The sequence below is a fragment of the Gymnogyps californianus genome, chromosome 6 (genome assembly GCF_018139145.2).
Source record: "Gymnogyps californianus isolate 813 chromosome 6, ASM1813914v2, whole genome shotgun sequence".
In the NCBI taxonomy this organism is placed as follows: Eukaryota; Metazoa; Chordata; class Aves; order Accipitriformes; family Cathartidae; genus Gymnogyps; species Gymnogyps californianus.
In genome coordinates this window covers 21,358,148-21,380,595 of record NC_059476.1, presented here as the reverse complement: position 1 = coordinate 21,380,595, position 22,448 = coordinate 21,358,148, and the positions used below count along the sequence as shown (strand labels likewise).

At 40.4% G+C, this 22,448-nt stretch overlaps 1 protein-coding gene across 1 annotated transcript in view; it reads right to left on the bottom strand.

Annotated features, from left to right (window-relative positions):
• The window catches only part of FRMPD2 (FERM and PDZ domain containing 2), a 50,118-nt gene extending 27,923 nt beyond the window's left edge, over positions 1-22,195 (bottom strand). The window contains exons 1-20 of the mRNA XM_050899139.1: positions 22,139-22,195; positions 21,070-21,141; positions 20,220-20,394; positions 19,307-19,457; positions 19,072-19,210; positions 18,019-18,171; positions 15,596-15,781; positions 14,531-14,687; positions 11,141-11,351; positions 10,114-10,217; positions 8,996-9,094; positions 7,753-7,860; positions 7,518-7,634; positions 6,813-7,048; positions 6,134-6,238; positions 4,635-4,728; positions 4,054-4,139; positions 3,714-3,861; positions 2,432-2,646; positions 1,038-1,136 (exon numbers count right to left, since the gene is read on the bottom strand). Coding sequence (XP_050755096.1) covers positions 1,038-1,136; positions 2,432-2,646; positions 3,714-3,861; positions 4,054-4,139; positions 4,635-4,728; positions 6,134-6,238; positions 6,813-7,048; positions 7,518-7,634; positions 7,753-7,860; positions 8,996-9,094; positions 10,114-10,217; positions 11,141-11,351; positions 14,531-14,687; positions 15,596-15,781; positions 18,019-18,171; positions 19,072-19,210; positions 19,307-19,457; positions 20,220-20,394; positions 21,070-21,141; positions 22,139-22,195 — 2,712 coding nt within the window. The remainder of the gene's footprint in view (positions 1-1,037; positions 1,137-2,431; positions 2,647-3,713; positions 3,862-4,053; positions 4,140-4,634; positions 4,729-6,133; positions 6,239-6,812; positions 7,049-7,517; positions 7,635-7,752; positions 7,861-8,995; positions 9,095-10,113; positions 10,218-11,140; positions 11,352-14,530; positions 14,688-15,595; positions 15,782-18,018; positions 18,172-19,071; positions 19,211-19,306; positions 19,458-20,219; positions 20,395-21,069; positions 21,142-22,138) is intronic.
• Positions 22,196-22,448: the final 253 nt, after the last annotated feature.

The following is a 22,448-nucleotide window of genomic DNA, read 5'->3' as shown; positions in this document are numbered from 1 at the left end:
TTGTCTTTATGCTTATCTTCCACATTTTTCAGGAGTTCCAGCCAGGGAACTACTACACAAGCTCACTTTTCCCAATGAATTCTTTGCTAGAGGTGGCCCCTTTTTATTTCTTTTCATATCATGCCTCAACTTTGTGTTTATATTCTCTTCATTGTGTAGAAGTGACTTCCAGATTTGACTCCTGTGCAACTGACCATAGAAATCAGCCAAGGGCACATTGCAGGGGAGCAACAGGAGCCAGTTTGTTATCTGGAGGTGGTCCTGATAGTCATTTCTGTCTGCCCATGGACAGCTTTTATAAATCCTGGTGGGACAGGAACCATGAGTGGGCCATTCTGCATGGAGGAGGAGGAGTAATGCAAATGCATGTTCATTGTAAGAGTACTGGTGTGTATGTCCATGAGTTGTGTTCAAGAAGCAGGAATAATAATGCTAGTACACCTAACGGCACTGGTTTAGTCTCTGGTTTAGTCTCTGCAGTCTCTACTGTTTGTTTTTTTTCTCTCCACCCCTCACACCCCACCCCCTGATTCTGCTAACTATCAATAAGAAGCTGAATAACCACGTGAAACCATTATTTCATTTAGTTAAGTTTATTAAGAGGTAGCCTGGATAGGAGAAGTTCTTTATTTTCCTCTCACTTTTGGGAGTAATATAGCTACCTCAAGCCCATCAGTTGTAACAGCTGCAGTTGAGAATATCTGCAGTTTCTGGCTGAGGATCTAGTAGAGCATTTTTAAAGCATCACTAGAAGATCTGCTTGGGTATGTGCTGTTTCACTCCAATGACAGTACTGCAATTCAAAAGTTTTTGGACTGGGATAAACATGTTTCACATCTGTCAGATTTCTATTATTTTGGTTGCTAAGGAAGAATCAGTTGAACTCTAGAGGTTTAGTTGAAGCCGAGAAGGGAAAGAAATGGAATAGAGGGCCTTGGAGAAAAGGGAAGGTTGCCTTGTTCAAGACTGGATAGAAAATATAGTAGTGTTTTTCTGGGTTTACAGAAGCAGGTTTACTGACAGAAGGTTTGTCTTACCAGGGCACTCTGCTCTATTTCTGGAAGAACACCTTTTGGTGGTCTGCAAAGTAGTAGTGTGACTTCTGGAGGAGCTCCTCTCAACAAGTGCAGGACATCCTAACCAAGAAGAAGGAATATTAGATTTCTTATGGAACACAGTCTATAGTACATGTCGCTTTACCAAGTGGGATGGAGACAATTTTTATTGTGAATGTGAAATTTCTAGTATTTGTGCCTCTCAGCGGTGTCTGGGGGCCAAAATTCACTGCTGTATGATTGTCATATAAGTGGACCATAGTTTTTATGTGAATATGTATCTAAAGTCAAGTCAGTTCTGTTTAAAAACTTTTGTTCCACCAACAGACACATAAGTTTAAATTAATTCTTTTTCTTTTCTTGAAGAAAACAGGATTTTTCAGACAAATTCATTCAAACTGCATGTGGCAGGGAGAGATCTTCAGTCAATTATATCAGCATAGCTCCACAGACTGCTATATTGACATAACCAAAGGGAGACTTTCTCAAAGCCCCTCCTTGACATAACATTTGTTCAGTGGCTTTCAGCTGTAGTGGGAGATGAAATACTTAATCTAAAGGTGAAAAAAAAAATGCTGTAGGCCAAAACACCCTGCCTGCCCCTCTGCACAAACTGAGTAAAAAGGCTGTACGTCAGAGGGCAAGACAGTGCTGGAGAAGGACAGGCTCCAGGTCAGAAAAAAAAAAAGGAGTACAATTACAGCACCCCCTCCAGGTGTCTAGGACTTACAGCACCTTGTCTTTTGCCCTAGCTATTTAATGATATGATTGACCTGTCAGTGGGAAAATTGCATGATTTCATCATTTCTGTTTGTTACCAATCTTATCTATTCAATGCATATTCATATACAAAACCCAGGGATTTTTCATAAGGTGAAAAGATTACGATGAAAAAAATAAATCCACATGTAGTCCTTTTTTACCATTTAATTTCTTCATGTATGTATAGATTTTCTCATTCCAGGTAAAAAAGTTACACTGGATTTACCTCACCTGGTAGAGATTTGAATCTGGGGCATGGTATTTAGCATGACATTACAAAGCACAAATGACCACAGGGAAAAAAATGTTCCAATTATGCATAACAGCAACAAAGATCCCAACTAATTAACAACTGGTATGCATCTAACAATAGACTTTGTGCATCAGTAGTAGAAAGTTATAAATTAAATAGTGGAAGAAATTCTCTGTAAGAATTCTGTTAGGAAGGAAATTCTCCATAAGAATTCTAGAGAACAATCCTGCATAGAAATCAGATTTATTATATGCAAATTCTGACTCCTTCTGGCGATAATTAAGTTTAAATGTAGTTTCATCCCATTGTCTTTATTAACATGTTACCCATCCAGAGTCCCAGTGATAGTACTGCCTGATACCTGATACAAGAGTCCTTGAATAGGTTTCCCATTTACAGCTAAAATGATGTCTCCGACTTCAATTTCACCATTCTCTTCAGCTGGCTGCCCTGGAAACAGTCTTTTGATCCTGACAATAGCTCCTCCGAGGTGTTCGCAAGCATCTCCTTCCATTTGCAGAACACTAAAGCCGAGGCCTCCAGAATTCTTTGTCAATCTGACTTCAAATGTATTATCTGTTCAAAGCAGGGATTGGAAAAAGAGTGGGAGCCATGGCATATGTACCCGCTAAGGAGCAGATGTAAATTATACCCTCAGCTGACCTTTTCCCTGTGTGCTGCAGAGGTAGGTCTACTGATACTAATGACAAAAGAAGGGTTTGGTGTTCCTTTAACTTATGTGAGCCCTTGAAACCGCACAGGCAGAATGGGGAGAACTGGATTCTATTCTACCATGTGTTCACAGACTTTATGCCATCTGGTACAAGCCCATAAAGGAAGAAGCCTTTTGTACCAACATAAAAAGGTTCAAATGCTATCATTTTCTGACATTCTTCTGTAAATGTTGGGTAGATCTTACTATTCTGTAGCTGTCTGATGCTAGTTTGGGTCCTGCACTAACCAGCATAAGCTAGAATCAGAGCTACTGCTCTTTCCAGACAAGAACAAGAGACCAGCCCTTTCCCAAAAACCATACTTGCAGCTGAACCCCATTCTGTTAGGGACAATGTAGAGGAGTAATTGCCCCATGGGGAAGTACGGTTAAGACTTAGTGTTTACGAGACAGCCTTACAGTAAAAGATACAGCATTTATTTCTTGGCTAAATTCAGTGAAAGTGATCTCTGAATCTTCTGCTTTTAAGAAGTGAAGTGATGGCAGTCTCCAGTCCTGGCCCTGGGGCACCAGTTCACCCTAGCTTCATCACTGACACAGCATCAGCAGTTGTGCTGGTGGTGCTCTCTTTGGGTAACAGACTGGTAATATCGACACAGCTGCTTCCTGCCTGAGAGTGCTATAGAGTACAGACAGGGGTGTCCCCTGCCAGCCTCATCTCATGAAGGCTAAGAGATACAGTATTTATGCCTAGGATAAATTCAGCTATATCTGGCAACTGTAACTCTAAGTACATCAGAAATATTTTGTTCAGAATTGATTTTTGATAATGCCATTAATATTGCACATTGTATTTTTATTCAGTATGCAGTTTTCCTTCCAACCCACAGAAATTTCATAGAATTATTTTCAGTCATTCCTTTCTTGCACATTGTAAGAAGTCACCCTGAGTTCCTTTTTTATTGCTCACCATCTGTCAAAAAGCAGGAGTCCTTGGTACCATCTGTGAAGGATGTTGCTGCAGAAACAACTGCACATTGGTCCTCTTTTCTGTCATTAGCAGTCAGGCATGGCTCTGCCAATTGGTAGTTTCCCCTTTCTAGAACCAGCTTGGCAATCTAAACCAGTGATGAACAGGTTCCAATTACACAGTACACAGTGAGCCCTAAGTCTCTTTTCTTTTTAGGAGAATGGGGTTGGATGGGGGAGGGGGGGGTGGAGTTTCTTTTGGCTCAGCTTTGCTACTGTGTTTCATACTAAGTGCAGTTTATTCTACTGGATACCTTACTGAGCTCTGCTGTTGTACAAACCTGGCCAGATTTCTTAAGGTGTTCCACAGCCTGTTTGTGGGTGATGCCACAGAGGCTGATGCCATCTACTTCCAGCAGACGATCACCTGAGGCAAAAGAAAACAAACAAACGAAAGGGTCAAGTTGCTTTGATGTTCAAGTTCAATGGCTGTAAACCTTGAGGCTACCCACGTGGCAGTGGATCTTCATGCTTACATGTGTCAAATTATGTTACTTTGTATGAAAGCAATACTGCTGCTTGTACAGCATTCTACGACCAGCACTTGAAACATACCAGGGTATTCTGTAAGTAAATGCAGTGATAGTATCTGGTTATCACAGCAACACTGAAAGCAGATGTCAGAGTCACTAGCCTGATGTGCAGCTACAGAGAGTAACTGTACAATGTTGGTATCAGGCTCCTGGTTTTTCAGTGGGATATCTACATGTAGTACAGGGACAGGCTGAGGAATGATGGACTGCATATTACATTTCACAGTTGTATGACCTCTGATCCCAAATGTGTTTCATTGTCCCTGTGGCCAGCATTCCGCACTAACATTGAGTTCCGCAGCCCAGAGTTTTATTGCCAGAGATGTTACCTATCTTTATTTGTCCGTCCTTATCTGCTGGTCCCCTGGGAATAATTGACTTCACGTATATCCCACCGTGACGCACACTAGTGTTAATTCCACCCTGCAAAACATAGGCCCACAGATTAGAGTGGAGTCTTCACATGTTCTTCCTGTGATAAAAATCAAAGCAACTTACACATGCGTTGCAAAGCAACTGCTTCAGGAATTACGTTTTCTTTAAATATAGGAAAGAAAGGAAAGAGGATGTTACTCCAAAGTCCCATCTAGTTGTAATATACTTCCCTAGGCAGTAATCTTGTTTTATTTTCTCAGAAAAATCCAATGCATTTCTACGTGGCTGTATAAAAACATTTACTAAATATTCATAAATTTTTCCCTCTGCTAACATAAAGATGGGGTTGCATCTTTCAGTTAGTCTGTAGCCCAGCTTCCAGACTATGCAATATCCATTCAGCAATTATTAACCTTTCAGACAATATATAAAGCATGGACCTGAACTTGTGCAGCCACTTGAGAGCCTACAGCTCAGAGGAATTCCACATTAACCTAAGAATCATGTTTCGTCCATCTACATCCCCTGGCCAAATTCAGATGAAAAAGCAGCCCTCAATTTCTTCTGCAGGTAATGAAATGGCTGTTGCTTCCCACTCCGTTTCAGCAAGGACTGTAAAGACATCTCAGCCTGGAGGGGTAAATTCAACTTTGATAGCCAGGACAAGGAATTATTATTCAAATGTGGCAGATAGTTTTCACTGCTGCCTTCTTTGGTCCTCTAAATATACAGAGAACTGTATTTCCTTATATTAGGAAATAAAATCGGCTACGGCCCCTTCCCTGGCCTTCAGAGTAAGAAGCATGGCATATCTTGAGTCCACATGGCTAAACTTTCAGCCCCCCAGCATGGGATGGCTTCTGTTATACTGCTTGTTGAGGCGCAGGCCAAAGCCATATTTGGGGGCTTGGGATGGCTTCTGCTACACTGCTTTTTGAGGCACAGGCCAAAGCCATATCAGGGGCTGTCAACAATTAAACAGTGCCTGTGGGCCACTACTTGAGCCCATGCCATGGTCCTGTGTAATCTGCTTGTACAGACACAGCCTTTGAGTTCCAGGAGCTCCAGGGGAGCAGCAAAACCAGTTGTGACTTGGAGAATTCTTTGCATCACTGCATTTTCTAGAGGCTCTAGCTATATCCCTCCCTGACCAAACTCCACTTTCAGTGGTAGGTGTTCTCAAATTGAGTAAGGCTGAAAAGGGCTTGTACTGCTGCATGCTTTATGCCGGCACACTTTCACAGATTTTGCAGGCAAGAGCTGGGGAATGAGCAGAGCCAGTACTTTATGCTTTCTCTGTCAATTGGACACTTAGGTTTGAAACGTGCCATGCTCACAGTTTTTGTTATCAGCCTATCTTCTATCTTTGTTCCACATAAATACACGTCCCTATGTGTTTCTTGGTCATGTAACAGTTTGACAGACACACTGAAAGATTAACAGTAACACTTGCAGTCACACTGATTCCAAAAGTCCCGTCTTCTTTAACAAGCTCCACAGTATAGATTTCCTTTGAGTTGGTTTCAGATGGAGATGGTAAGTGCGAAGAATCAGCTTCCTGTCTCAAAAATATAAACACTAATGAGACTACAGCATCTCAATAAAAAAGGAGGGAAAGGGAAGAAAAAAAAAGGAGAGAGTGTTTCCAGAAGATATAAAGGGTTTGATCCTGCTGTCACTAAGCCTGGAGTGGTACCATTTATATCCCTGACACTATTTCAAGCTTACACTAATGTTACTCAAAATATAATCTGTCTAAATGTGCATAAGCTGAGTATAGATAGAGAGGCTAATAGTAGGAAATTAGACACAAAATGTTGCTGTTCTGTGTCTGGTTGAAAACTTAAGAAATTGCAAGAAAATGATCAAAATTTTGTACATCCACTGGAAAAGGGAGGAGAATTTTTAATAACATTTTGTGGAATGGTTTTGCCATTTTTTCACATATTCTAGACATGTCTATCATTTTGACATTTCCAATGTAATTTAACAAGCAACATCTTCCAAGGTTTTCTTTCTCCTTTCCTCATTTTTTTCATTTCTCGGTTACTTTCCATTCTTAATATAGCTGGCATGTTGTTAAGACACATGCTGGGTGTAATATTACTAAACAGCATCAAAATCTCTGTTACCTCCACATCGAGGCTATCAGCTGGAGGAACTGGAATCCTAGGGCCCAATTTTGGTGCTAAACTCCAGGAAAGAGCCTTCTCAAGTTCATCTGTATTTATGTCCTGTTCTTTGGGGAGAGCTGTATGACAATCCTGAATCTTTTTTCTCCCACTGTCTACACAAGACATCTCAGATCCACTAGTGCTGTTTCCTCTTGATAAATTCTTTTCTTCATTTAATCCTTCTTCATACATGTCTGTAAAGCCATACCGAAATAAAAAATTGCTGAATGCAAACAGCAAGTAAACTTGAAGGCAAATATTATTATACCTCAGCACAGGAGGACAAAGTAACATCAACTGGTTGTGAAATCAGATCTATAAAATGAGTCAGTCATTGTAAAATGGAGCACTGCTATTATAAGTGTGGAGAAATGTGTTTGCTTCATCACTGCAGAGGACTATGACTCTCTATCAGAAAAAGAAATGCCAAAATTCCCTTAGTATTCAGCAATGCAGCCCATAATAGATTTTTTTCACACTGACTGTAGAATAGAGATCACATGATGCCTACTAGAAGTTGACTATTTTCACTGCAAGCCTATGGTTATTATAACTGGCACTGAGTAGCGAGAAAGTACTGCCACATCCCAGTGCCTAATAAATACTAGTGTCCTGAGTTAACTATCAGCATTCCATAGCCAGCAAAGGCATTTGCCTTTATACCTTTGGGTTGAGAGATGATGAGCTCCACTTCATCAGGAGAATTCTGTATGATTTTAACTGCAGTATTAAATGAAATGCCCTCGAGACTAATATTATTCACAGAGATGAGTCGTCCTCCTTAAAAAAAAAAAGATAAAAACAAGACAAAGCACATCTAAATAAGGAAATAAATCCACAGTAGCTAACTTAAACCATGAAAGTATTTTAAATCTAATTAAAAGCTAAGGACAGTGACCTGGTTTGATATTTCCAGCTCTGTCTGCAGGTCCCCCAGGGATAATTGAAGCGATAAAGATACCGAGGTCTAATTTTCCTACATTTTCTCCTCCAATAATTACAAAACCTGCAAAAATGAGATAGTATGAGAATGCAGAGACACTGGCAGTATTAGAAAAGATGAACCTTAGCAGCACAAAAGGCTCTTACTTCAATGGCGTAAGTTTTATACATGGTCTGAAGAATGGGGAGCTCTGATTTACATGGCATCAAGGTCTTGATTTGGGAGACCTTTAAACTCACATTATAATTAAAGTGTGCTGGTGACTTTGGTGGCTATTTAAATATAATTTCTTAATAAGAATACTTTCCTGGCTTGGGACTTTTAAAGATTCCAACTACTTTCTTACAAGAGTCATAAACTATGTGGACCTTAGTATTTAACACCTGCAGGAAGAAAATGGTATAAAAGCTCATGAGATAAATTTGAACATTGTTCTACATCATGTAGTCTAGGGCCCCTGAGGTCAGCCGTGTAAACTTCTAATGGATATGTAAGAGATATCTAAGAAAATTAAATCTATTGTCAAGTAGTTCAATTTCACTATCCTAGCTCAGAATATTCTGCCTATTGCAGAATATATTCTTCTCACTGGTAGAATAGTTGGGTTTGGGATCAGGATATTCCACACAGACCTGCAGCATTTAGAAATTTGATGTTTACTTGTATTAATGGTCACCTGTGAAACCTGATGGTCCTCTGAACTCATCCACAAGAACAGGATACAATGCGATAGTGTATTATATAACAAACATGTTATCCAAATAAGAATCCAAAAGTTGGGAAACATTCATGTTAAGCTTGTGTACACATTTTGCACCCCCACAGGCAATACCTGAAAGGTTTGCAGAACATCATCTCCCCCTGTGTAAGGTCTAAGATAAATAAAATCACTGCGCATATATTTCAGATACAAAACTAGACCCTTGTTCCTTTCATTCTACTCTTAGCACTTGGTCCCCTTGACCTCTGTGGCCTTAGTTAATCCTCTGAAAAAATTGTGGTCTTGATTTATGTGCTTAGTCCTTTTCAGTCTTGGAAATTCTAAGTCCTTCGCAAAGATTGGTAGTTTTATTCTATAAGAAGAATAAATGAGGTGAAGAAGGTTACAGTCTTGCCCAGCTTGAGTCAGCAAGTATCAGTGTTAGCACCAGGATCTGATAGTCCCAGAAAGAAACTAACATTCATGTTCCTTACTTACCAAATCCATTCTTAGGGTCCCGTTTTAGGCTGACACAAATGATTTCTCTTTCTAGACCACTTAGCAAAACTTCCTTTTGGATGGCTGGTGATCCAGGTGCTGCAGAAACAAAACAGCTAGAATAAATGAAGATTAATGCAGGGAGACAGTAGATTCATGTAGTATGCAAAACTGGGGCTTCAAAAATTAAAAATATATTTTGTCCTTGTTTTCAACATTATCATTACTTCTGAATCAATATAATTCAGGAAGGAAGCTCAAACAAGTGTTTGGAAATTTGCATTCTTTAGAAAAGTATATGTACAGTAGCTGTGTAAGTTCTTCCTATAATGTTCCTTTCTGGGAGACTATGCATTTATCTGCAATGTTTTTATTAAGATTAGGATATCTAAAGAGTCAGGCATGTAGTGCCCATTGAACATGAGGGTGATTTGGACACAAAATCTCCTATGGGTTCCTTTGGAAACTCTAGCCTTCGGCCCTGTGGGCCCTTTTGGCTCTGTAGGTGCAATCCAGTCAGCACTGATTGTGATGGTGACTTCTGTAGCGTGAACACTACTTAACATTGTGCAATTGCCACAGTGTGTTTAAAGCACAGATCTAATTTTAAAATGGACTAACCAAATAATCATAGCTTTGTATTCCATAGATCTGCTCACTGTGTGCATGCAACGTGGCTTCTGTTAGAAAATTAGGTGTCCAGTTCTTATTCCAGTTAGTGTCATGCAAGTGCAAGAACAGAGGAAGGACCTGGAGCCTATGTTGTCTCATGCATTATTTATTGAGTTGTAGATCTCAGTTGCAAACCAAATTATGACCTCTGAGCATAGGGATATTGCCCCACGCGAGAGTCCTGGGTGTACTGAACTATGTCTCTGAAGAGCATTAGGCACCATTGATAGAATAATTTTATCATGAAGTCCCTTACCACTGATTCTGATAGAAAGCAGGAGTGAAAGGGAAGAAAACAGCTTGTCTTGCTAAACTCTGGATTAATTCCCAGGACTAGAAGTGCAAAAGGATATTCTTTACTCTGTAAGTAGAGTATATTTTGGTCTCCTGCTACTGAAAAATAAATATGGAAGGGTATTGTCTCTCTTTATGATTATTATACTCACCACTGATTGTGTTCTGAGTTGAATGGATAGAGAGGTAGTCATAACTCCTTTGCTTTCCATTCAGATTGATGTGCATTTCTGACTGGGATAGCCCTGATGTGGATCTGCATGGCAGGAAATGAAGATTGCGTTACAACAACAAATCAGCAATGGTATTTAGCACTCTTCATTGTCATTAGTCTGTCAGAGCCAAGTGGGGAATGCACGTGTTTATAGCCCTTCAACGAGTATTCTGATTTCTGGGCCACATTTCATTACAGGGGAGAGGTAGTTTATCCTTGCCAGCAGTTGCTTCCACATAACAGCTGCCATTAGACCACTCACATCATGACTGATTTCCGCCTGTGTTTTTCTCTGAGCTGACTGCAGACATCAGGAAAACACAGCATAGCCTCAGCATGATTCATTTAGCCCTGCTGTCCATTTAGACAAAACCATGTCTGAAAGTTTTCCTGGTAGTTCATGTTCTTCTTGAGTCTATTGTACCTCTTAGTATTCTAAAAGGCACTAGGATTCATCAAAGGCCTTGAGACTGTGTGCAGCTATAGTAACCACCTACACTGGTGAATGTACCAATGCAAATGAAAAGGGAGAAGTTCTTACACTGTTCTCTATGATTTGCACCTTTAGACATGGGGGAATCAATTAGGTAAGACCTGCTCAAAAACAGCTTCCACTGTGCATTCAGTTCACATACTGCTATTTCCAGAGAAGCTACAGAGACATTACAGATTTTACTTTTGTTCTCCCTTATTTTTATCCTTCTCCATAACCCAATAAGTGGTTCATTCCTGAGTCTGGTACAAATTTAAATATCACTCTTTTTCAAGTTCTTATCTGTTAGACTGTTAGCTTCCTGCCTGTGTTTGCACTACTGCTGGCACCATGGAGCCCCAGGCCTCTTGGAGTGACCACAATAAAGACTGCAGAAAAAAAAGTTTGCCTCACAGTTTGCCATAGAGGTTTGCAATGGTGTAGTCTATGACTGAGTATTCTTACACACATTTAGAGGAAAAAGCAAACGTACCTGCCAAGATTGCTTTTGTCTCTAGTCCTGTTGTTGGTTTCCACACTGAGGTTATCACAAGATTTGCTCATCATCCCAGCAGAAAGGTTTTCCAGGTTTGCTCCATAGAGCACATTCTCTGAACGAGACAGTCTCTGAATCAGGGCAAGGTGTTCACACTGAGCTGCATATGCAGAATTTGATTTGTCTATTTCCACAAATTTACTTTCCTCTGAATAAGGAGGGAGAGAGGGGGAGGAAGGAAAGATAAATCCACTGATATCCCATCTTTTTAAGCTCAAAGGGGCTTTCTCTCTAACCTTTTGAACATGCCAGCAAAAAAGATTGACATCACAGATATATTTGTTCTGGTATCCTTGAGGATATCTAGGCCTTGGAGTGAGTGGAAAGGGTTTCCAATCCATTTCTTTCACAGAAAGTACACGCTGTATTTAGATTTCATTTCTATGAATTATACTGCAAATTCACTTTCCACAAAGACAGATGAAATGTGCAACCCTGTATAATTTAAACCTGAATATCTCTGTAAAGTATATTTTGTAAATGTTCAGCGTATGAGAAATATCTGTCTGTCCAAGACTGAATTAGCCAGGTTGGTACTTTCCCATCCTTCACAGGCCTACCACTCCAATATACGTATATCTGAGAAGACAGGAGCTCTACTAACACATGCGCTCTCAAGTTCAGAGAGGGGCCAAGGAGCTGGATGTTTGCTCTGAGTGATTTGCACAAGTGAAGTTGAGGGACCGTCTTGATGGCAATGCTTGCTATCCAATTTTCCACCTCTGTGTGAAATCCACTACTTGCTGAATGACATCTGGGCTCTGCTATATACGAATCTATCCTCTCAAAAGATTTTATTTCTGTGAAACAAGATAGTGCTGGAGGAGGCATTATTAATTTATTTAGGTTCTCAGCTGGTGGGCTGGGGAGGGGATTTGAGGGAAAGAGGGACAGCAGGCAATTGGAGAGACATCGGAAAGTAAAACAAGAACCCTGCTTGGTACAGGCTAGCACAAATGTGGACTTTAATTCTGCTTGTACGTGACAGCTGACCTCCTGTGTGTTTTCCTAACAAATATTAGCCTGAATGCAACTTTCTAGAACACTGTTCTGCAGCATTAAACCTAGGCTCCCTCTTTCCTCAGTGACTTTGATCAGGGGCATTTGTTAAGGCATCAGAAGGCTTAACTGTCCACAGTATTAGCACAGTCTGAGAGTTGCCATGGTGATTTCAAAGTAGGGGGTTGCTAGCAAGTTTTGAAGAGATGGTGACTTATACATCTAAACAGCGCAGCAGAAGCAAGAGTTTCCCTCATGCAGAAAGAGCCTTATAATCTCTTACAGCCTCACTGTGGTGGCAAAGGCAGCATTTTGAACTACTATCTGTCATTGCCTTCACAAAGCTTTTTTTTCTGGGACAGCAAGCACACACCGAACCTCAGAATCTGCAGTCATGCAGCTTGTGTAAGTCTGGCTTGTTTCAGTGATTTGGGGTGCTTGTAATCAGGACTTGGGTTATAATTTTCTTAGCTCTCAATCTTTTTGTTCTCTTATATATGGAATGTAGTAATTTTTGTTAAGCTATATTACCACAAGCAAATGTGACACAGGGAACTTTAAGATTCACTATTAGCACTCATTTGTATGCCACAAATAACAGTCCCACTAAGTTATGTTTGAAGCTACAGGAGCCCAAGCAACAAAAGGTGCCTTGAACCTAAATGTCATCCTAGTGCCTTTTTCCATGGCAACGAATTTGTGCAGGTGGTATTTCACTTTTCATGAAATAATTTTAGTGGGAAAGAAGCAATGTATCAATCATCCTGTTATATCCCTGTCGTGATTTAACCCCAGTCAGCAGCCAAGCGTTACGCAGCCGGTCCCTCACTCCCCACCCGCCCCTGGTCCCAGTGGGATGGGGAGGAGAATCGGGAAAGAAGGTAGAACTCGTGGGTTGAGATAAGAACAATTTAATAACTAAAGTAAAATATAATACTAACAATAATAATAATGAAATATAATAATAGTAATGAAAAGGAATATAACTGAAAAAGAAGAGGGGAAAAAAAAGCAAAAAAAAACCCCAGTGATGCACAATGCAGTTGCTCACCACCCACTGACCGATGCCCGAGCAGCGATCCGCCCCTCCTGGCCAACTCCCCCCAGTTTATATACTGGGCATGACGTTCTATGGTATGGAATATCGCTCTGGCTAGCTTGGGTCAGCTGCCCTGGCTCTGCTCCCTCCCAGCCTCTTGCACACCTGCTTGCTGGCAGAGCATGGGAAACTGAAAAGTCCTTGGCTTAAGATAAGCGCTACTTAGCAACAACTAAAACATCAGTGTGTTATCAACATTATTCTCACACTAAATCCAGAACACAGCACTGTACCAGCTACTAAGAAGAAAATTAACTCTATCCCAGCTGAAATCAGGACAATCCCATGATATAATTTGTTGCCAACACTTTAACAGTTTTACTAGAGAAAGGAGTATCCCAGCAGATAAGGCATGACACTTGATTCTCCTGCTGTGACTCACTGGGTCAAATACTCAGTGGTTGTAAATGGTCATGATTCTGTTCAAGGCGATGGATGAGCTAGTGAAAACTCATGTTGCTCCACTGAAGTCAAGAGTGATGACAGTTGTCACCTTAGGCTGTTATTTCTTATGTGGCTCAGTTTCACCATAACGATCCTCACCCATCTTTACAGAGCATGCTGAGAACCGTGGGTGAGAAGTGCTATGTAACTGCCCTGGGTTGAGCAGAACCTTGTCTTAGAAACTACGGAAAATCTGAAGTGTAGGGAGGTATTAGTCATATCTTCCACAGACATGGCAAAATCTAAGATAAGAGCAGCTAGCAGCTACATAGTTGAGTGGGTATGACTGATGTGCCTTTGGTTTAGTGGTTTTGTCCTGGGACTGAACTGTAGGGTTGAACCCCTGTCTTATGCAAAGATAACCAGTTAACTAAATTCAGCTCCAGCATATCTGGGCACTACTATAGTTATTCTCTGTGTGGAACATTTCTCAGGTGACGTTTGGGGTAAGTGATACATTTCTTCAGAATTCTCAGCGGGTTTCCTGAAGGGAAGTGTAATCATGCTTTTTTTTAAAATCTGAGTTTAGCTACGTAGTTGTTATCATCAGAGAACTGCTCTCCACCCCCTGCACATGCCCACTCACCTGCACATGCTAAATTAAGACTTACACACCTCTAACTTCCAGTGAAGTAGGAGACATTATTTTCTAGTCTGCAAATGAGAAACTGAAGCACAGTGAAACTGATGTGGCAGGTTCTGATTCTCAGCTTCACTGAATGTACCTTTCCTAAAACCTAACCTTGTCCTATGGCCTAAATGACGAAAGTGCATTTATACCTCACCTGATGAAGTTTGTCGAAGTTGCCTAGAATTCATCTGTGCATTGAATTTATGCTGGGCAGAGCAGAGGTCCAGTAGATATTTACACGTCTTTGCTGTATCAGTAATGAAGGTGTGTTTCTTGCCACTGAAGCTGCTTTCAATCATGAATTTTTTTCTCTAAAGGGAAAAAAAAGCACAGCTTGCTTCATATATCAGTCATTACACTGAGGCACTGAAAGTTCATTTGTATAATCTTGTCGGTTTGACCAGTTGTATTTATGCCTGGCTGCATGCCTTTTGGGTGCAGTAAGTGCCCATTGTAAATTCAACAGTTGTTAGTGAGGTGTCTGTCATTGGGATCATAACCGCCCTATGTCGAAAGTCAAGAGCCTTTGGACATTGACTGCATTGAGAGCAGGTTGATAGAATGGGCAAAATTTGGCCCAGATGTTAAAATTATTAAACCAATTTAATGTGAAAATGAAAATATCTTCAAGGGGCAGAAGGGCTGTTTTGGGAGAGCAAACAGGCTGGAAAATGTGTGATGCAGGTTGACACCTACAGTGTATGATGATAGATTGATATACCTCTGATGGCAGAATACCATTTAGAAGGGGTCACAATCTTGTCACCAATACCGGTTTGTTAACAGACATCAATATACTAAGAGATGAGGATGGGAATAATGAGATCTGGAAAGAGGGAGACATGATCCCATGACCTGATGTAGGTAAGAAAACAAAAGAAAAGAGAGAGAGAGGCAAAGACGAGAGAGGAATGAATATGGAATATGCCATAAAGAGGTTTGACATAGTCTCTGTAATAGTCAACACCAGATTATTCAGTTTTATAGTAATTTGACTCCAGCCTTGGCAAAAAAACTCCAGAACTAAACCTCACTAAGAACTGGTTATCTTGGTATCCACATCCAGATCCAGCCTTGATTTTAGACTGTTTTCAAAAAGAACTTGCCTGTACAGAATGAGTCTAATTCTGGCTCTGAATGCAATAAATTTATCAAAGTGACAGGCAGAAGGGCAGTAAAGTAGTAGAGTGGAGAAGAGATTCACTTGGTTCCAACTCACATGAGCTGAAATTCTCTCTGTTTCACGCCACTGGAATCTTAAACTGGCAATTCTTGTGTGATTTTTGACCTCATACACAATGATGCCTTTGGCACAGATTCCCAGGATGATGTCCCCTGCTGCTGCCTTCTTCTCTTGGGACACACGATAGAATAACACTCCATATTCAGGAAGTTGCTGAGTCACCTTGTAGAGAAAAAGTGCATTTACCATGCATTATTCAAAAAGAGGCATGGGAAGAAAAGGTAGGTAGATGGGACAGGAAATGGTTTTGAGTGTCTTTACTGAATATTCTTTCACTCTGTCAAGAAACCTTTAAAAACCCTTACCAAATTTTCATACCTACTGCCTCAGAATCATCACCTTACTGTGGTATGTGATAGAGCCATTACATGCATTCATTTTCCATGTGTAAAATTGAAATAACACTTTCCCACACACCTCATTTGAAGAGGTAGGAGGATTATGTAGCTTCCTGCACAATAATCTAAACATTGCGGTGGCACCGAGGTACTCAGTATTACTGCTAGTTGGCACTTGTGTGCATTTCTGAACAGAAATCCATGCAGGATTAATGCTGCTTGACTACTGTTAAACCTTGTTTCTTTCCATTTTCTTTTCTGTGTCTTTGTTTCCCTGAGCAAACCCAGAAACCATGAGGTACAGCAAATATGATGGTGTTAGTAAAACTGCTAATACTTTGGTGCCAGGGCTACTCTGATGTTGTTATGGGCTTGTGTGGTTGCCCTTCTACAATAGTGATGACCAACTGGAAATCTTAACTGCAGTGACACCACAGCTCCCAGCCTGCAACAAACTCACTCAGGTACATACGCCCATTCCTTCATGGCTATCATCTTTTAAAATCAGACATTATAAATTTCCATTGCCAAGAACTTAAGTTACAGGGTTTTCTAAATTGTACCTCAAAGTATCTCACCTAAATATAGTGGTGACTTTTGAGGGAATTTCACTGTCCCAGAATTCCCTTCAGTGCCAGACTTTACAGTAACAGATCTTCAGTGTCGCTTCTTTCTTGCACAGTGCTTATTGCTGGGTGAAAAGTTAAGTAGGATTATACTTCAAAAGACTGAGGAGTCACCTTCTGCCCCTGCCATCTAACTGGGCAGAGGATACTCTGAGGAACTCACCGATAGGTTCTGGGTGTTGTTGCTTGTCTTTCTACCTCATGCACTTGGCCACAAAATGTTAAAATGTGACTCAGACCCTTTACAGAACTATGGAATATGAGGAAGGTTTTCTGTCCTCTTTTATGATCTGCAGATCAATATGAGTTTATTCTAAAACTCTTTTTCTTCTGGGAAGCTAATGTAGAATCCCCAAATGACTTTTCAGCCGTGACCAGAGATTTTCAGTGACCAAAATAAAACACTTTAAGAAGATCTGTTTTTCAGAAAGTATCTAGAGCACAAATGTTCAGGTCCTGAAAACTGGGGCATCTATAATCACTAGCTGAATCTGGGTTTTAATTTTTAATCCCTTTCATATTTGGAATTTGCATGTTCTTGCCATGGGGGCTATCTTTCTCAGTTTGTATGATGTGTTGGCTCCTTCTACAGACTTATTCATTGAAACAGATACTAACGCAGCTGCTTTTCTTCATTGGATTTGCCACGCATGATGGGACTGTCATTAAGGCTAAGCTTCAATCTATTTCTTCAATTCCACTGACAGTGTTAGATGAGGAACTAACATAATTAAACAGCAACTGAACTAAAATGATGCTATAAATAAAAGCATGTGGCACTGCAGCAAAATGGCTACTGATATTTATCCGTTATCTAATCTCTGATATTTTTCATTTGATTGAAAGCAGAGAAGTTTGGGAGAGAAAGAGAAATTAGGGGGAAAAAATTAAATCCCACATCATCGTGACACTCTAGAGCCCTAGAGAAATAGTCATGTGAGGAAATACTTCAGATAACTCCTTCCTCACTTCCAGGGTTCACAGATATTTTTAAACAAATAATCACTACATGTTTAGAAAGTGGCTGAACAGCTGCTATAGTTTCAGAAGTCAAGAAAGTGCTTATTCCCATGTTTTATAATCATCTCTAATACATTCAGTAGGTGTATATAAAATCATCTGGAACCCAGACATGTTAGTAACATGCTGAAAATCTGCATCAATCCTTAGGATGTTGAAAATACCCTGAAATGTGCATTAACCCTTTATAAACTATCAGTGAAAGGAAACCTACCATGTATATGTGATGTAAGTTATTTAGAGTGACAGTATCTACAGCAGAATGAAATTCTGAGGTTTTTGTTGCCTATTCAATTTTGTTCACCATATCTAAAATCCACTGTATCAGGCAAGAAGGAAATAATAGACAATGGTAAATAAAGAGAGGCTTTCTATCTGAAAATAAATAAATAATGTTTGGGGTATGGCAAGTTACCTTTAGAAATTCTAGTTCAGCTTCATCCTCAAATAGGGAACGATTCATACGATGTAATTTAGCCAGCTCTCGCTGTACATATGCCAGGGTCATTTTCTCTATTCTGCTTGCTGGAATGTAGTCTTCAACACGAAAATAGCTCTTTCCATGCATCTTTGGGAGAAAAAATTGAAAAAAACAAAAGAGAGAGGAGCCTTTTGTTCTTCCTTGACTTTTCTTATTTGGTGCATTTCCATTTTCAGGGTGACCCGTATGCTGAAGTCACCCTGTTGCCATTTCCTGAAAGAAGATGGGGAACAGCAGGCAGTATCCTGACAACCAAATGTGCCAACCTCAGCCAGGGGCTCAAAGCACACACTACTTCTCTGTGCAGAGGGGAGAAAAGAGCTGGGCCTACAGGCATGCCTGCAGTCTTGCACTTATTGCTGACAGCTGCAGCTGCATCAGTACAACCTACAATGGGGGACCCAATGCCGGGATGGATCCGACCACACGGATCAGACCACTCAGGGTTCAATTAATAGAGCTACACTGATTTATGTAACTGAAGATGTGGCAGAGAACATAAATGGGTATTTTCTGTACACTTCAAAACTACAGTAACTAGTTCAGATATACCATCAACGACCTTCCTGTCTTTGCAGCTTGTGGATCTGAGCCTGCACACAAAATAGCTGTGAATTCTGGAGTGTTTATTTATTTTTCTCTTCCATGTTTTCTAATCTCTTTAAGCCCCTCTGCACATCCAAGCTGTGCCTATGTTGGAAATTTGCTACAGATTTTCTGGAGTTTCTGGGCTATGTTATCAATTATGAAGGACCAAGAGTCTTTCATCATTCTGCCATATTTCCTGCCAAATTCGTCTGGCTTATTACTGCTCCTTCATCAGGCAAATTTTGTAATTTTTTAAACTTAATGTGACATGAGATTACTGAAGGACTTAGCTGAAATTATGTGCTAGTCACATTTCTTCTTTAAACTCTATGTGAGAAACAAAAGCTGCAAAAGCTGTTGAGAGAGACCTCTGAGAAATACTGTGTTATTTATCCACACCTCAGAAGTATAATTGCCAAGCTCTGCCTGTAAAGCCAAAGCGCCGAGTTTCAGGGCAGTCTCGTCATTGCAATATAATCGCTCCTCCAAAATATCTTTACGAAGCTGCAGGTAAAACTGATGTCTTGTCAAGCCGTGCCTGGAACACAAAAGGGTTTAGGAACACAGGAGGAGCCTTGGACAGTCACCCTAAATGCTACTTTTTTTCCTGCAGTCAGCAGAACCATGCACTTACTGGATAACATTAAAGTGGTTGACAAAGAATTTTATCCTTAGAAAGAGTGTGAAGTTAATGATGGACGTTTTCTTCTTGGGTTGGTCATTCCAGCCATCTGGGGCCACTTTGTAGAGTTTGGTCTCCTCATCCAAAAAGAAGAACTCTTTACCTGAAATGAGAACTTGTGGTAAGTCTGGAGATACTTCAGTAGCTCAAAGTTCTGCTGTCTTCATTCAGTGTATCACTAGCAATAAAAAATAAAATGGATCACGGATGTCAGTTGAGATTTACTTCTCTGTGTCATGGCTTAACTTATTGCTTCTTTGATGGAGAATTTAGGATAACACTTAGTGTGTAATTTAGGATTACAATTGTTAGATGCCGGATTGGTGTGGTATCTATGGAATCACTCAAGAATTGATGGGGCTTGCATTCTGCTCACCATTCAGGTTCTGCACCCCATTATAATCGTCATGCCCTACACACAAAGTATGCTTCTTCCTAGTGCCTCAGCCATGCTTGCCGTCAGAAATGGGCTAGGGAGATGTAGGTCTTGTAGATGAAATAGCTGAGCCTGTACTCCAACTTATATCTAGGAGCAAAGACAGTCAGCCTTCCTCAGTACAGTGCTTCCTGGAATTTCTGCTGGAGCTACATGGCTCAGTATTACTCCAGTGCAAGGCTGGGACACAGCCTTTTCTGCATGGCCATATCAGCCAGTAACAGTATGGCTGTGCTGATGCACAGTCCTAGGGTAGACATGCTTTACATCAGTGCAGTACAGTTTAAGCCAACATACCTTGCTTTTGCTTAAGGTTTGGATCTGCTTTCATCTAAGGATCTTAAAGGATCTTACTGGAATTCATTAATAAAGTGACTACAGAGGCACCGAGGGAGAGAACTGTTACTGTAGTTAGCTGTGTCTCATTACCTTTCAGGTAAGCCAAGCCAAAGTAGAAATGTTCCACCAAGTTTGCATATGCCACCACAGTGTTGAAAACATCTCTTGCCTTGGACTTGATGTCACATTGCACCTCAAGGCACTGCCCGTTGAGTAGAATCACGTTGAGATCCCTTTGGGACAAATAGGATTTCCCTTTTTTAGTCTAAGAACATGGAAAAAAGAATGAAAAATGAGTGCCAAGTACAAGCAACACAAGTTCCACAGCATTTTATTACTGAGGCCCCCTGGTCTTCTGTGTCCACATAACCTGATGGAATTGGTCACAACATTATGCTATTCCCTGCCTCCCTTCTCATAAATTAATATCCCAAACATTCATAATTTAAAAAAAACCCCAGGGAATCCCAACAAAACAGCTAAGCATACTCAGACTCTACAATCACCAGGGTTATTCTAGATTTGAGGGTAATTCCAAATGTTCTTTGCCCTCATTTTTACTGCTGTATGCTGTCAGCCTTTTACCTTATCTTAATGAAAGGTAGAGGATGTGCCTGGAAACTGGAGGAGTCCAATGCATTGGCACTAGATGTCACATTGCATATTTGCTGTATAATCTTCATCTCAAAAGTCTTGTGCTACAGTGAGCATTCTTAGCTGAGAAGGATAAATTAAGCTATTTTCACACCAACAGAAATAACTACATAGCACTGAGAATTAAATGACCTCCTTTCAAGCCTCAATACCTCTGCAGGAACCCTAACTTGGCTTGGGAGGAGGACTTGGCAGGAATACTGGGTTGGGACTCAGATGCAACTTACAAAGGGCCCCAACTAAAAGGTCACTAGATTAGTTCTAAATTCTTAATGTTCATACTTACCACAATTGATCCAGGCAGCTGTAAGGTCACTGGTGGTTCACTAGACAAAATAATAAATTCTGGACCTGAAAACTGTAAGGAGGCAATTTAGAAATTTAATAAATGTCTCCTTAATGTAATGAAGATCCCAAACACCAGTACCAATGAAACCCATTTCTGTTGATCTGTATGCTGTGGCTCATTGCCTTCAGTGTCTAATAAGGTGCAAATGCTGACTGAAGACTTCTCTCTGTTTGGGGTCTGTCCTGTGGGAACTCTCTGGGGTCTAACTAGGGGTAAGCTCATGCTGAAGCCTTTTCTTCTGTAAAGGCAGTTAACCAAGATCCTTTTCCTTTGCAAGACACCTATTTTCATGACACTTACAGAAACTTAATTTCTTCTGAGACTTTTTCCCATTTGATTCCCAAGTTACTATGAGGACAGTCACAGACATGTACACACATACGTACACACCAGTGTGATTTCATAAGCCTAGCTTCCATAGGGAACCAGACTAAAATGCAGAGCTGCTTTCTTCCCTGTAATGAAGGTTGACTGATATTTGTTATTAGCAGACATTGTATTATTTTCCTTTAACTTCAATAAACTTTAACAGCACAAGATGCTTTTTTTTCTTGCTGAGCATCCACCTCAAGGAATTTTGCGTATTAGGTTTTTTTCAGATTCACCTATGCTGTCAGATCCTTGAAGCAGACAGAAATAACTAAATGTGTGCAAGTGGTAAGATGTGGATCCTTCCAACTGTTCTCCATGACTTAGTACCTTGACCGATTTAGATCTTTTTTTGAGAAAATTTATGGTTTGTTTCATAATACTAGTATTGTCCTGCCAACAGACAATGCAGTTTTGTATCACATATAAAGAGGGACTAGCACTTTGTTGTAACAGTTGCTGGACTCCTTCTGAGGTATTCAATTATTATCCCAGCAAAAATCATATTAACAAAATTTAAAACTAAATTTATATATAAAAAGATAATTTTCCAAAGTATCTAACTGAAAGTCTTGATCAAAGTTCTGCCACTGGTCAGTGTTGAGCTTGTGAACTGGGAACAGATGAAAGGACTCACCAGCTTGAAACCTGTCCCTTCTACTTCCACAACAGAAAGCTCCATGGGCAGCAGCATTGTGGAGTTTTCTATGATTCAGTTATTTCTGGATTTTTGTGATCCAGCTGCCAAAGAAACATTATCCTTCCCATTTAACAGAGTCCTACAACAAATCAGCAACTAGAAATAGACCCTTAGGTGAACGATTGGTTTGGCACACTCACTGCTAGTCTATGCTTTCTGTCCAGGCATACATTGTAATTTAAGTCCTTTGAGCACCGTTGACCAGCAAGTGTTTGGGTTCAGTGTCTCTGTAAATGTTTTTGCTGTT